This window comes from Scyliorhinus canicula, chromosome 21 (assembly GCF_902713615.1).
Source record: "Scyliorhinus canicula chromosome 21, sScyCan1.1, whole genome shotgun sequence".
NCBI lineage: Eukaryota > Metazoa > Chordata > Chondrichthyes > Carcharhiniformes > Scyliorhinidae > Scyliorhinus > Scyliorhinus canicula.
Window position 1 is genome coordinate 1524796 of NC_052166.1, and position 14970 is coordinate 1539765.

The window sequence follows — 14970 nt, forward strand, 5'->3', positions numbered from 1 at the left end:
TCAAAAAGCTCCGCTGCTCCAGGTGTGCCAGGCGGGGCGGGGCCTGGCGGGGCGGGGCCTGACCCGGCTGGGGGCTGGACGGGGGCGGGGCCGGGGCCTGGCGGGGCGGGGCCTATGCGGAACGAGGCTGGGGGCGGGCCGGGCCGGCACCTGGAAGGCGTGGGCGGGGCCTGGCGGGTCGGACTGGTCTGGGCGGGGCCTCTGAGGGGCGAGGCTGGGCGGGCGCGGGGCCGGGTGGCACACCTGGCCCTTTGTTTCCTTGTTTCACCTGCCGGTGTTTGCTGGAGAAAGTGGGCGGGGCAAGGGCCGGGGGCGGGGCCGGGGCCGGACTGCAGTGGGGCCGGTCGGGACACCTGGCCCTTTGTTTCCTTGTTTCACCTGCTGGTGTTTGCTGGAGAAAGTGGGCGGGGCCGGGGGCGGGGCCGGACTGGGCGGGGCCGGGCGGCACACCTGGCCCTTTGTTTCCTTGTTTCACCTGCCGGTGTTTGCTGGAGAAAGTGGGTGCGGCCGGGCGGCGCCTGTACCCTTGGCCCCGCCGCCCCGCCCCCGGGGAAAGGCCCGCTTTAATCGTGCGGTTGGCGGCGGTCGCCCGCACCGGGAGCGGCAAAGATGGCGCAGGCTCTCTCGGAGGAGGAGTTCCAGCGGATGCAGGTAACCCCAAAGGGCTGCAATGATGATGCAGGGAGGGAGGCAATTCGCCCCTGGTGGGCCTCACACACCATCCAGCCGGGGGGGAATGAGGCGGGGAGTCCAGCCGCCGCCCCTTGGCCAGGGCACACCAGGCCGCAAGCCAGACCCCGGCCTCGATTACAGCCTCACCCGGGGACAGGTCGCTGGGGACCGGCTGCATTTCCCATTGGGTGGAGGTGGACTCTCATTTCCACCAATTTTAAATAACTGACACCAAAAAAATAAATAAATACATTTTATATCAACCCCTCCCCCTTGTCCCTTTGAAGAAATGTGGAGATTGTGATAGAAATGAGCAGGAAGTTCCCGGTCGAGCAGCCCCCTGTTGGTTTTTGGAGCTGACCCTCTGCCGGGAGGCGAGGGGAGAACGGGACGGAGGTCACCCGGAGGTTATCCTGCGGATCCGATCGGTCAAGCGGCCGAAGCGGGCTCTGGCGTGAGTTCGGCAACAGTGTCCTGCTCTGGCCGATAGAGGTGACGTCCGGGCAAAGTTTAGAGGAGATGTGCGAGGCAGATTCTTTACACAGAGGGTGGTGAGGGCCTGGAACGCGTTGCCAAGGATGGTTGTGGAAACAGATACATTAACGGCGTTCAAAAGGCATCTCGACAAACACATGGGTAGGATGGGTATAGAGGTATACGGCACTAGGAAGTGCTGAGGGTTTTGGCCAAGGCTGGTATGACCGGTACAGGCTTGGAGGGCCGAATGGCCTGTTCCTGTGCTGTATTGTTCTTTGATGTGAAAGGAAAGAAGGACGATTGTAAAGGGGGCGCAGGGGCACTCGGGTGCTTCTGCACCTAAATAATTGAAGGGAGTGGGGGGCAGGTTGAGAGTGCGGTTAATAAACTTCACAGCATCATTTGGTTTTATTACAGGGCCTGTCAGACGCCCTGTGATCCCTGGGTCACTGTCCGTATGGAGTTTGCACATTCTCTGTGTCTGCGTGGGTTTCGTCCCCACAACCCAAAGATGTGCAGGTTAGGTGAATTGGCCATGCTAAATTGCCCCTTCATTGGGGGGAAAAAAAAACAATTGGGCACTCTTAAATTTATTTTTAAAAAGACCCTCTGTGATAGTGAGCAGTCAATTCCAGCCCCAGAGTCCCAACACAAGTGAATTAACCGATAATTCTTATAAAAATACCCAAAGTCTTTGTCCCCTTAGCTGCCCAGCAATTACAGTCACCAGGTTTGTAAATAAACATGATGACTTAATTGAAATGAAATTTGCAGCAACCCACCTCCCATCCAGTGACTCTGACAACACTTCCCACTGCCTGTCTCACTCCCCAAATCCACATCTTGAGAACACGCACGAACAGATTCAACAACAACTTCTTCCCCACTGTTACCAGACTCCTGAATGACCCTGTATGGACTGAACTGATCTCTCCACAATCATCAGTACTGAGTAGTGCCACAAACTGCCTATGCTTCACCCAAACTCTGTCTATGTATTTACATATGTGTAATTATCGTACGTCCGATGTTTATTCATGTATGGAACGATCTGTCTGGACTGTACGCAGAACAATACTTTTCACTGTACGTCGGTACACGTGACAATAATAAATCTGAATATAATTGGTTAACTGTTATCTAATTCCTAATTTCCCTTTTAACTTGCCCCCCTCCTCACAGACACACATACCCACACACACAAGACAGAGAAACAAATGGGGGAAAAGTTGTAAAAAAAACTGAAAGCAAAAAGAGTCTTTGTTTCAGACGGCGTTTTCAGCACCTTGCTCCTTTTCAAACTCTCAATCCGACTGTACATTCAGGTTAAAAGCATAAAAGCAAATTACTGCGGATGCTGTATGCTGTACATTCAGGCCTCCGCAGTTTCGGAAATACAGCACTCAGCCTTTCTGGAGAAAGAGAGAGAATGTTTTTGTCTGCAGTCTGTAATGGTTTCCCTATAGATTGATTCATTCAGGATCTCTAGTTCCAGGAATAAAGCGCCCTCAGCCTTTCTGGAGAAAACATGGAGGCGAGGAGAGTAGGGCCTTGTACCTGTGCTTCCAGGAGTCAAAACTGGAAATCATTCCACTTGGATAGGATCCAATCACCAGCGGTTACTGGGCAGAGTCGTGTCTTTGGGGTCACTTCATCGGCCAATCAATCAAACCGAGTCCCTCCCCCTCCCCCGCCCCCGCCTCCCCCTCCGCCTCCCCCTCCCCGTCCCCCTCTCCCCCTCCCCGTCCTCCTCCCCTTCCCACTCACGGCCCCGAGGTCCCAGGTTCGATCTCGGCTCCGGGTCACTGTCGTGTGGAGTTTGCACATTCTCCCCGTGTCTGCGTGGGTTTCGCCCCCACATGTGCAGGTGAGGTGGATTGGCCACGTTAAATTGCCCCTCAATTGGGAAAAAATGAATTGGGTACTCTAAATTTAGAGCTGGGACGTTATGTTGAACTTGTAAAAGTGACCGGTTCAGACTCCGCTTTACATTGAGTGCAGGGAGGGAGGAGGGGCCCGGTGTCCGAGGGCAATACTTCTCCTTCAGCCAACATCACTAAAGGCAGATGGTCTGGGTTGCTATGACATTGCTATCTGTGAGACCTTGCTGTGTGCAAAGTACTGGACGCACATTCCTGATCGCAACATTGGCCACATTAATAAAGAAAACCTTCATTGGCTGTGAGGAGGTTTGCGACGCTATGAGGAGGCTGAGAGGGGCTGGGGAATCATAGGCAGACCTTTCTCAGCACACTGGTGTAATGAAACTTTCTCTTCTGTCTCACTCCCCAAATCCACATCCAGGCTCAACTGCTGGAACTGAGGACCCAGAACTACCAACTGGCTGATCAGCTACGGAAGCAGAATGCAGGTGAGGGACTGAGGGGGTGCGGCAGAGAGTAGCAACTGACAGAGCAGATATCCAAACCCTGTGCTGTACCTGTCCTGGGAGTGTCTGATGGGGACAGTGTAGAGGGAGCTTTACTCTGTATCTAACCCCATGCTGTACCTGTCCTGGGAGTGTTTGATGGGGACAGTGTAGAGGGAACTTTACTCTGTATCTAACCCCGTGCTGTACCTGTCCTGGGAGTGTTTGATGGGGACAGTGTAGAGGGAGCTTTACTCTGTATCTAACCCCGTGCTGTACCTGTCCTGGGAGTGTCTGATGGGGACAGTGTAGAGGGAACTTTACTCTGTATCTAACCCCGTGCTGTACCTGTCCTGGGAGTGTTTGATGGGGACAGTGTAGAGGGAACTTTACTCTGTATCTAACCCCGTGCTGTACCTGTCCTGGGAGTGTTTGATGGGGACAGTGTAGAGGGAACTTTACTCTGTATCTAACCCCGTGCTGTACCTGTCCTGGGAGTGTCTGATGGGGACAGTGTAGAGGGAACTTTACTCTGTATCTAACCCCGTGCTGTACCTGTCCTGGGAGTGTTTGATGGGGACAGTGTAGAGGGAGCTTTACTCTGTATCTAACCCCGTGCTGTACCTGTCCTGGGAGTGTTTGATGGGGACAGTGTAGAGGGAGCTTTACTCTGTACCTAACCCCGTGCTGTACCTGTCCTGGGAGTGTTTGATGGGGACAGTGTAGAGGGAGCTTTACTCTGTATCTAACCCCGTGCTGTACCCTGTCCTGGGAGTGTTTGATGGGGACAGTGTAGAGGGAGCTTTACTCTGTATCTAACCCCGTGCTGTACCTGTCCTGGGAGTGTTTGATGGGGACAGTGTAGAGGGAGCTTTACTCTGTATCTAACCCCGTGCTGTACCTGTCCTGGGAGGGTTTGATGTTAACGCTCTCTTTCACTCCTGACTTTACAGAAACAAATTCTCTGCGGCAGAAATGTAGCAATGTGGAGAAGGATTTGGCGAAGGCGCAGAAGGTAGGGACCTGCCTGATGTGACTGTCACCACTCTCATTACCCCCCGCCCCATGGTGGGGTCTGTTCCTGGGTCATTTGGCATTCATGGGGACTGGGAGAGGGTTAACGCTGGATAACGCGCTCATATTGTATTGTACAGGAATGATGCAGAGACATTAGAGAAGTTTCAAACTCTGATTTGCGAGGACAATCCCGGAGCCGGGAGTTTCTAACGCATGAAAAATTCAACAGGGAGGTCTGGGTAGGGGAAATTCAGGAGAAACATATTTACTCAGTGGGGAGAATGTGGGACTCGCACCCACGGGGAGTGGGGAGAATGTGGGACTCGCATCCACGGGGAGTGGGGAGAAGGTGGGACTCGTTCCCACAGGGAGTGGGGAGAATGTGGGACTCGCTCCCACGGGGAGTGGGGAGAATGTGGGACTCGTTCCCACGGGGAATGGGGAGAATGTTGGACTTGCTCCCATAGGGAGTAGGGAGAATGTGGGACTGGCTCCCACGGGGAGTGGGGAGAAGGTGGGACTCGGTCCCACAGGGAGTGGGGAGAATGTGGGACTGGCTCCCACAGAAAGTGGGGAGAATGTGGGACTCGCTCCCACGGGGAGTCGGGAGAATGTGGGACTCGCTCCCATAGCGAGTGGGGAGAATGTGGGACTCGCTCCCACGGGGAGTGGGGAGAATGTGGGACTCGCTCCCACGGGGAGTGGGGAGAATGTGGGACTCGCTCCCACGGGGAGTGGGGAGAATGTGGGACTCGCTCCACGGGCAGTGCGGAGAATGTGGGACTCACTCCCACGGGGAGTGGGGAGAATGTAGGACTGGCTCCCACGGGGAGTGGGGAGAATGGGGGACTCGCTCCCACGGGGAGTGGGGAGAATGTGGGACTCACTCCCACTGGGAGTGGGGAGAATGAGAGACTCGCTCCCACGGGGAGTGGGGAGAAGGTGGGACTCGCATCCACGGGGAGTGGGGAGAAGGTGGGACTCGTTCCCACAGGGAGTGGGGAGAATGTGGGACTCGCTCCCACGGGGAGTGGGGAGAATGTGGGACTCGTTCCCACGGGGAATGGGGAGAATGTTGGACTTGCTCCCATAGGGAGTAGGGAGAATGTGGGACTGGCTCCCACGGGGAGTGGGGAGAAGGTGGGACTCGGTCCCACAGGGAGTGGGGAGAATGTGGGACTGGCTCCCACAGAAAGTGGGGAGAATGTGGGACTCGCTCCCACGGGGAGTCGGGAGAATGTGGGACTCGCTCCCATAGCGAGTGGGGAGAATGTGGGACTCGCTCCCACGGGGAGTGGGGAGAATGTGGGACTCGCTCCCACGGGGAGTGGGGAGAATGTGGGACTCGCTCCCACGGGGAGTGGGGAGAATGTGGGACTCGCTCCACGGGCAGTGCGGAGAATGTGGGACTCACTCCCACGGGGAGTGGGGAGAATGTAGGACTGGCTCCCACGGGGAGTGGGGAGAATGGGGGACTCGCTCCCACGGGGAGTGGGGAGAATGTGGGACTCACTCCCACGGGGAGTGGGGAGAATGAGAGACTCGCTCCCACGGGGAATAAAATTGCAAAAATGCTGCGAATGCCGTGGAGAGAGGGATATAATAATCTTTATTGTCACAAGTAGGCTTATATTAACACTGCAATGAAGTTACTGTGAAAATACCCTAGTCGCCACATTCAGGCGCCTGTTCGGGTACACGGAGGGAGAATTCAGAATGTCCAATTCACCTAACAGCACGTGTTTCGGGACTTGTGGGAGGAAACCGGAGCACCCGGAGGAAACCCACGCAGACATGGGGAGAACGTGCAGACTCCGCACAGACAGTGACCCAAGCCGGGAATCGAACCTGGGACCCTGGTGCTGTGAAGCAACAATGCTAACCACTGTGCTACCGTGCCACCCGCAGCTGTGAGCTCTGACTGGGGGCACAGAGGGGGAGAAGCTGGACAAAGCGAGTGAGGGAGGAGGGAGGAGAGAAGGCAATGGATTTTTGTAGACGAATGCCTAGGATATGCCGGCCCAGTGGGCAGCACGGCGGCCTCCCTGCCAGGGACCCTGCTCAGTATCGACCTTGGGTCACTGTCTGTGCGGAGTTTGCACGTTCTCCCCGTGTCTGCGTGGGTTTCCTCCGGGTGCTCCGGTTTCCTCCCACAGTCCAAAGATGTGCAGGTTAGGTTGGGTTACGGGGATAGGGCAGGGACGGACCAAGAGGGGTAAGGCCGGGGGGGGAGGGGGGCATCGATGGGGTGCTCACTTGGTGCAGACTCAATGGGCCGAATGGCCTGCTTCTGCACTGCAGGGATTGTAGGGGCAAAGTCTATGGAGGGAGGTGATGACCCAATTATGGAATGCAGAGCAGGATGAATGGGCTGAATAACTTACTCTTGCTCCTATGTCTGGTGATATTTTGGGGCGCGGGGATGGTTTTTGACAGGGGCGTGTACAGCAGATGGGCTGAATGGCCTGTTTTGGACAATGTATTGTCTAGAGTTTGGTGCTGAAAAAACAATTAATTATTTTACCTCTTCCTTTTACTCAGGCTATAATCAAAAGCAAGAAGGTCCAGGTAATGATTCACCAAGTTTCCTCCTGACCTCTAACCTTTGCGATCATCAAAGTGTGCTCTGTCTTGCAGCCGTGTTTTCAGCATTCTGCCTGTGTCTGTCTGTGTTTGTTCCTGGTCGCGTATACACCTAGCTCTACGCTGACTGTTGTGTGTGCACGCGCCTGGACAGGTGCACGTATTCCGCTCTGTGTATTTACATTTCGACATGTTCCACACATTCCCTCATCCGCCATCGGGTTTTTGTATTTCGTCTCGCTTGCCCCTCACCCCATCCACCAGCTTCCAATTGTTGTCTCGCCGGAGGGGAGGGCGAAGGGGGTGGGTGAGCCGGATTCTCAAACCGCCGCAGCCCCGTGTGGTGTAGGTACACCCACTGTGCTGTTAGGGAGGGAGTTCCGGGATTTTGCCCCAGTGACAGTGAAGGAACGGCCGATATATTTCCCAGTCGGGATGGTGAGGGGCTCGGAGGGGAACCTCCAGGTGGTGGGGGTCCCAGGTCTCTGCTGCTCTTGTCCTTCTAGATGGTGGAGGGCGTGGGTTTGGAAGGTGCTGCCGAAGGAGCCTTGGTGAGTTGCTGCGGTGCATCTTGTAGATGGTCCACACGGCTGCCACTGTGTGTCGGTGGGGGAGGGAGTGAATGTTTGTGGGTGGGGTATCGATCAAGCGGGGCTGCTTTGTCCTGGATGGTGTTGAGCTTCTTGAGTGTTGTTGGAGCCGCGCTCATCCAGGCAAGTGGAGAGTTTCCATCACTCCTGACTTGTGCCTTGTAGATGGTGGACAGGCTTTGGGGTGTCAGGAGGTGAGTTATTTGCCTCGTTGCAGTCTTTGGGAAGGGCCTCGGGCGTGTGGGTTTCTGTCTGGCTCAATGTTCAGATCTCCGAAGGTGCTCTGTGAGTGTTTTACTTTTTGTCTGATGTCTATACCAGGAAGTGGATGCCCTGCTGAGCGAGAATGAGATGCTTCAGGGGAAGCTACACAGCCAAGAGGATGACTTCCGCCTCCAAAACACAACACTAATGCAGGAGCTCTCCAAGGTAAGCAGCTCGTTTCCCCGTGTGAACTCGGCATCGCCAGCGTGTGCCATCGCTCTCGACCCATCCCCAGCGTGTGACATCGCTCTCGACCCAGCCCCAGCGTGTGACATCGCTCTCGACCCAGCCCCAGCGTGTGACATCGCTCTCGACCCAGCCCCAGCGTGTGACATCGCTCTCGACCCAGCCCCAGCGTGTGACATCGCTCTCGACCCAGCCCCAGCCTGTGACATCGCTCTCGACCCAGCCCCAGCGTGTGACATCGCTCTCGACCCAGCCCCAGCGTGTGACATCGCTCTCGACCCAGCCCCAGCGTGTGCCATCGCTCTCGTCCCAGCCCCAGCGTGTGACATCGCTCTCGACCCAGCCCCAGCGTGTGACATCGCTCTCGACCCAGCCCCAGCGTGTGACATCGCTCTCGACCCAGCCCCAGCGTGTGACATCGCTCTCGACCCAGCCCCAGCGTGTGACATCGCTCTCGACCCAGCCCCAGCGTGTGACATCGCTCTCGACCCAGCAGCTCCCGAGAGGCGGCGGGGGCATTCGACCTCTTTGGCGCCTCGGGGAACCCCTGAAGGGTTTCCCGCTATCCTCCCTGAAGCTTCCCGACGTGACCGAGTTCCCTGTGGAGCAATTGCTACCCCAGTCCCCAGCAGAGCCGGGTTTGAATGATTCACATCTCCGCGATGGTCATGTTGGCTTGTGAGAGGATGCTGCTGTTGGATCCGGTTTTGGACCGCCTATTGGAAACAGCGCTGACGGTAACTCTCTCCAATGATTTGAGGTTTAGGTTGCTCCAAGTCTCTGAAACCTACAGCAGTACGTGGGTTACCCTGCCCGGTAAACCAAGGTCTTCGATTGGAGATCGTGGTCAGACACTCAGTGGGTGAAAGGCTGATGATGCTGAGTTAATGTGGAAAACATCACCAGGGATGGTCACTACAGAACAAAGCCAAGGCATTTGGGGTCGGTGTCAGGAGAGAGAAGGGATTGAGGGATGGGGTTGAGGGAGTTTGGGGAAAGGGCACCGGGGACCCAGTGACACCTCTGAGAATAGAATCCTTACTAAGGAGGCCATTCAGTCCATCGAGTCTGCACCGCCCCTCCGAAAGAGCACCCTACCTCGGCCCACTCACCCACCCTATCCCTGTAACACCACCTAACTGTTAGACACTAAGGAGGAGGAGTTTTACTGAGGCAGGTAAACTCAAGTCGGGAAATTTGCCAATGTGGCTACATCCCAGAATTTTGTGATTTTTCTTTTTGTCACCCCCATTTGTTTCCAAACCAATTCCCCCCTCACCCCCATACTCTTCAATCCAATAAAATGTCAATTCTCCCAGAATTCATCATGGTAGACCTCCAGAGCCAGCTGGAGGTGAACAAGAAATAAATTTCTGACGATCTAATCTCGCATTAGTAATGAACTGCCATTCCTGAATTCCTGCAACTTTTCCAAATCCCCTCCAGTGGTTCATCTCTTACTAAAAACAATCAAACTTCTCTTCGGATCCCACGTTAAACACAACTAATCCTTTAAAAGCCAATTTAATCAAACTGCGAACTCCGAAGCCCTGCTGAGAACGTTTGTAGTTTTTGAAGCTCAGCCAAGCATTGCCGCAGCCTTTGGGGAAACATCAACATAGAATGCCATTGAAATTGCACGACCAAATTCTGTTGTTTATTTTCCCACCTGCAGTAGATGGCCTGTCAATCAAAGCAGTCCAGCAGAGGGTTTTCTTTCTTAACTCCCCGTGGCAGCTACAATCGTTTTGTTTACTTTACAGAGAAGGGGACAAAATGTGAATCATAGAATTTACAGTGCAGAAGGAGGCCATTCGGCCCATCGAGTCTGCACCGGCTCTTGGAAAGAGCACCCTACCTAAGGTCAACACCTCCACCCTATCCCCATAACCCAGTAACCCCACCCAACACTAAGGGCAATTTTGGACACGAAGGGCAATTTATCACGGCCAATCCACCTAACCACATCTTTGGACGGTGGGAGGAAACCGGAGCACCCGGAGGAAACCCACGCACACACGGGGAGGATGTGCAGACTCCGCACAGACAGTGACCCAAGCCGGAATCGTACGTGGGACCCTGAAGCTGTGAAGCAATTGTGCTAACCACTGTGCTACCGTGCTGCCCCCTTCGTACAATATAGACCTGATCTGTCCTTCGAGAGTGTTGACATCAACTCTACTGTTTCTTGCGACTTTGGCCCTTGGACCAGCCAAGCTCAGCCCCCCCCCCCCCCCCCCCCCCCCCCCGTTCCCGTACCAGCCTCCCCGAACAGGTGTCGGAATGTGGCAACTAGGGGCTTTTCACAGTAACTTCATTTGAAGCCGACTTGTGACAATAAGCGATTTTCATTTCATTTCATTTCATATGAATCACGCTCTGACCCCCATCATCAAAGATTGGATCTAATCAAAATGGGGATGGGATATCTGTATCCGGCGAGGTATCTGTGGAACCGTCCCAATTCGATGTGTACCTGTCCCATAGACTCTTTATTATAGCCCCCACCCCCATCACCCCAGAGCTGTCCGTGATGCTGGAGTGTTCACCACTCCTGATACTGGATGTTGTGTGATTGAGCCAGGGGCTCTGGTATATTAGTGATTTGGACGAGGGAAGTGAATGCACTATTAGCAAGTTTGCGGATGACCCTAAAAATAGGTAGGCAGGCAAGTGGTGAGGGTGACACATGGGGATATGGGTAGGTTAAGTGAGTGGGCAGAAACTTGGCAGATGGAATATAAGGTCCTCGTCCATGAACCACAAACAGCTGACATGCGGTTCAGCAGGTCATTGGGAAGGCAAATAGAACGTTGGCCTTTGTTTGGAAGGCAATGGAGAATAAACCATAGGGAAGTCCTGCTGAAACCATACAAGGCCCGAGTTAGACCACAGCTGGAATACTGTGAACAGTTCTGGTCCCTTATCTAAGGAAAGATAGACTGACATTGGAGGCCGTCCCGAGTAGTTTCACTAGGCCGATCCCGGGTAGGGAGGGAGTTTCTCATGAGGAGAGGTTGAGTAGGTCGGGGCCTGTGCTCATTGGAGTTTAGAAGAATGAGAGGCGGCCTTATTGAGACATTCGGATTCTCAGGGGGTTTGACAGGGTCGATGCTGAGAGGCTGTTTCCCCTTGTGGGAGAGTCTGGGACCAGAGGGCAGAATCTCAGAGTCAGGGGGGTCAGCCATTTGAGACAGAGATGAGGAGGAATTTCTTCCCTCAGAGGGGAGTGAATCTGTGGAATTCTTTACCGCAGAGAGGCTGCGTTGATGAGTATGTTCAAGGCCAAGAGAGACATTTTTAATCCGTGAGGGAATAGAGGGTAATAAGGCGGGAAAGTGGATCCATGATCTCATTGATTGGGAGCAGATTCGATGGGCCGAATGGCCCAACCTCCAACGTCTTCTGGTCTTGTGAGAGCTGACTGTGGTGCTGAAGTGTGCAGAACTCCTGCAATGGGACTGGATGTGACTGGGTTCTGGGGGGCAAGGGGTGCTGACCGTGGTGCTGATCCTCGGTCACTGTGTCGCTGGAGCTGGTGACGATGCTGAAAGCTCCCACGTCCTGCCTGGGTAGAAACTATTCCTTGGGTTGTGCCTTACTCGACACCACCTCTCCTTTCAGCTCTGCGTGCAGATTGAGGACCTCGAGGCAGAGAATAAACGGATTCAAGATGGGGCGCCCGTGTCCGACACCGCGCCACAGTCCAGTCCGCTCGACGGGGAACTACTGCGACTACAGGCTGAGAATACAACGCTGCAGAGAAATGTGACAGGTAATCACCCAGTGCTGCACCAGACAACTACCTGTCTATCTGCCTGCTGCAGTGTACTTGCTCTGTACTCGCCCCGTGCTGTACCTCGCCCCGTGCTGTACCTCGCCCCGTGCTGTACCTCGCCCCGTGCTGTACCTCGCCCCGTGCTGTACCTCGCCCCGTGCTGTACCTCGCCCCGTGCTGTACCTCGCCCCGTGCTGTACCTCGCCCCGTGCTGTACCTCGCCCCGTGCTGTACCTCGCCCCGTGCTGTACCTCGCCCCGTGCTGTACCTCGCCCCGTGCTGTACCTCGCCCCGTGCTGTACCTCGCCCCGTGCTGTACCTCGCCCCGTGCTGTCCCTGTCCTGGGAGTGTTTGTTGATGCTATTTGATGGCCTGCATTGGAGCCACGGGGTCAGTTGGGTGTCAGTGTGTGATAAGCCGACATATGTTATTTGCTCTCAGCCTTGCAGCAACGCTATGAGCAAGAGATCAACGTCCTGCGCCTGAGAGAGCAGAAGGATACCAATGTGCAAGAAGTGGACATAACAGACGGGCAGATGCCGGACGATGAGAAACAGCAGGCGGATGAGGAGGGCACTGAGAAAGAGGCACTGGAACCGATCAAATCTGCTCTGGACAAATTGGAACAGGTAAGACCATATATGTCAAACTCAAGGCCCACGGGCCTAATCCGGCCCGCGGTGGAATTATCTTTGGCCCGCGAGATAATATCTAATTTTTAAAAAAAATTTAGATTAGCCAATTATTTTTTCCAATTAAGGGGCAGTTTAGCATGGCCAATCCACCTACGCTGCACATTTTTGGGTTGTGGGGGCGAAACCCACGCAGACACGGGGAGAATGTGCAAACTCCACACGGACAGTGACCCAGAGCCGGGATTGAACCTGGGACCTCAGCGCCGTGAGGAGGTTGTGCTAACCACTAGGCCACCGTGGGCCCTAATAATATCTAATTACTATTAAAGCTGGCCCCAGCAATTGAAGCGCCTATGGCGTATGATATGGCTGATGCCGAGTTTATTCAGGTATAGTGTGAATCACAAAGTGTTGGCCTGTGGAAAAATGTTTTCATTAGAAATTACTCTGGAAAAGCTCCAGATAAAGCAATAAGAAATAAATGCAACTAATTTTTTTATTTATTTAATATTTAATGTTTTTATAGGCAATAACCTAAGCTTTATTAGTTCCAGGTTCAATAAGTTCATTTCAATAAGTTTTGCAAAACAACATTGAACCAGTCCGGCCCTCGACTTGTCCCGATTTTTAAATTTTGGCCCACGGTGTATTTGAGTTTGACACCCCTGGGTAAGAGAATGAGAGAGGTCAAAAATAGGCAAAATAGAGTTTTAGAGGGAGCTTTACTCTGTATCTAACCCCGTGCTGTACCTGTCCTGGGAGTGTTTGATGGGGACACTGTAGAGGGAGCTTTACTCTGTATCTAACCCCGTGCTGTACCTGTCCTGGGAGTGTTTGATGGGGACAGTGCAGAGGGAGCTTTACTCTGTATCTAACCCCGTGCTGTACCTGTCCAGGGAGTGTTTGATAGGGACAGTGTAGAGGGAGCTTTACTCTGTATCTAACCCCGTGCTGTACCTGTCCTGGGAGTGTTTGATGGGGACAGTGTAGAGGGAGCTTTACTCTGTATCTAACCCCGTGCTGTACCTGTCCTGGGAGTGTTTGATGGGGACAGTGTAGAGGGAGCTTTACTCTGTATCTAACCCCGTGCTGTACCTGTCCTGGGAGTGTTTGATGGGGACAGTGTAGAGGGAGCTTTACTCTGTATCTAACCCCGTGCTGAACCTGTCCTGGGAGTGTTTGATGGGGACAGTGTAGAGGGAGCTTTACTCTGTATCTAACCCCGTGCTGTACCTGTCCTGGGAGTGTTTGATGGGGACAGTGTAGAGGGAGCTTTACTCTGTATCTAACCCCGTGCTGTACCTGTCCTGGGAGTGTTTGATGGGGACAGTGTAGAGGGAGCTTTACTCTGTATCTAACCCCGTGCTGAACCTGTCCTGGGAGTGTTTGATGGGGACAGTGTAGAGGGAGCTTTACTCTGTATCTAACCCCATGCTGTACCTGTTCTGGGAGTGTTTGATGTGTTCCAGTTATGGGAACACTGGCCGAGGATTGTGTGTGCTCGAGCTCCTGCTGTGCGATGTGGTGAGTGAGCTCTGGACTCCGTGTTCTAATCCAGCTTCCTGATCTGTTCCTCTCCTAGGCCGAGTCCAAGTGCAGCAAACTGGAACAGAGACTGAAGGAATGTAACGGTGAGTGCCGTGTTTCAATTGAAGGTTGTTTCTCCATAAAAGATAGCGATTGGTCAGTGACATCACTCCTGGCCGGAGCATCCTTTCCTTAGTTTTACAAATTGTTTGGGATTGTAGTCCAGTTTCCTCTCTACGAACTGGGGTCTGGTCTGGTTTTCATGGGGTATCGACAGGGTCGATGTGGAGGGGGTGTGGTCTGAGGAAGGGGGTGTGGTCTGAGGAAGGGGGTGTGGTCTGAGGGAGGGGGTGTGGTCTGAGGGAGGGGGTGTGGTCTGAGGGAGGGGGTGTGGTCTGAGGGAGGGGGTGTGGTTTGAGGGAGGGGGTGTGGTCTGAGGGAGGGGGTGTGGTCTGAGGGAGGGGGTGTGGTCTGAGGGAGGGGGTGTGGTCTGAGGGAGGGGGTGTGGTCTGAGGGAGGGGGTGTGGTCTGAGGGAGGGGGTGTGGTCTGAGGGAGGGGGTGTGGTCTGAGGGAGGGGGCGTGGTCTGAGGGAGGGGGCGTGGTCTGAGGGAGGGGGCGTGGTCTGAGGGAGGGGGCGTGGTCTGAGGGAGGGGGCGTGGTCTGAGGGAGGGGGGGCGTGGTCTGAGGGAGGGGGCGTGGTCTGAGGGAGGGGGCGTGGTCTGAGGGAGGGGGCGTGGTCTGAGGGAGGGGGCGTGGTCTGAGGGAGGGGGCGTGGTCTGAGGGAGGGGGGCGGGCGTGGGGTCCCTCGAGGGGAGGGGAGGGGGCGTGGGGTCTCTCGAGGGAGGGGGAGGGGGCGTGGGTGGTCCCTCGAG

General features: G+C 54.7%; 1 protein-coding gene across 1 annotated transcript; it reads left to right on the plus strand.

Moving 5' to 3' along the window:
- The first annotated feature begins 350 nt into the window (after nucleotides 1-350).
- Nucleotides 351-14308, plus strand: gripap1 (GRIP1 associated protein 1). The gene is made up of 8 exons (XM_038782394.1): nucleotides 351-651; nucleotides 3454-3520; nucleotides 4471-4532; nucleotides 7076-7102; nucleotides 8029-8136; nucleotides 11782-11932; nucleotides 12377-12564; nucleotides 14153-14308. The coding sequence occupies exons 1-8, from the start codon at nucleotides 610-612 to the stop codon at nucleotides 14291-14293; spliced, it is 786 nt and encodes a 261-aa protein (XP_038638322.1). The 5' UTR covers nucleotides 351-609; the 3' UTR covers nucleotides 14294-14308.
- Nucleotides 14309-14970: the final 662 nt, after the last annotated feature.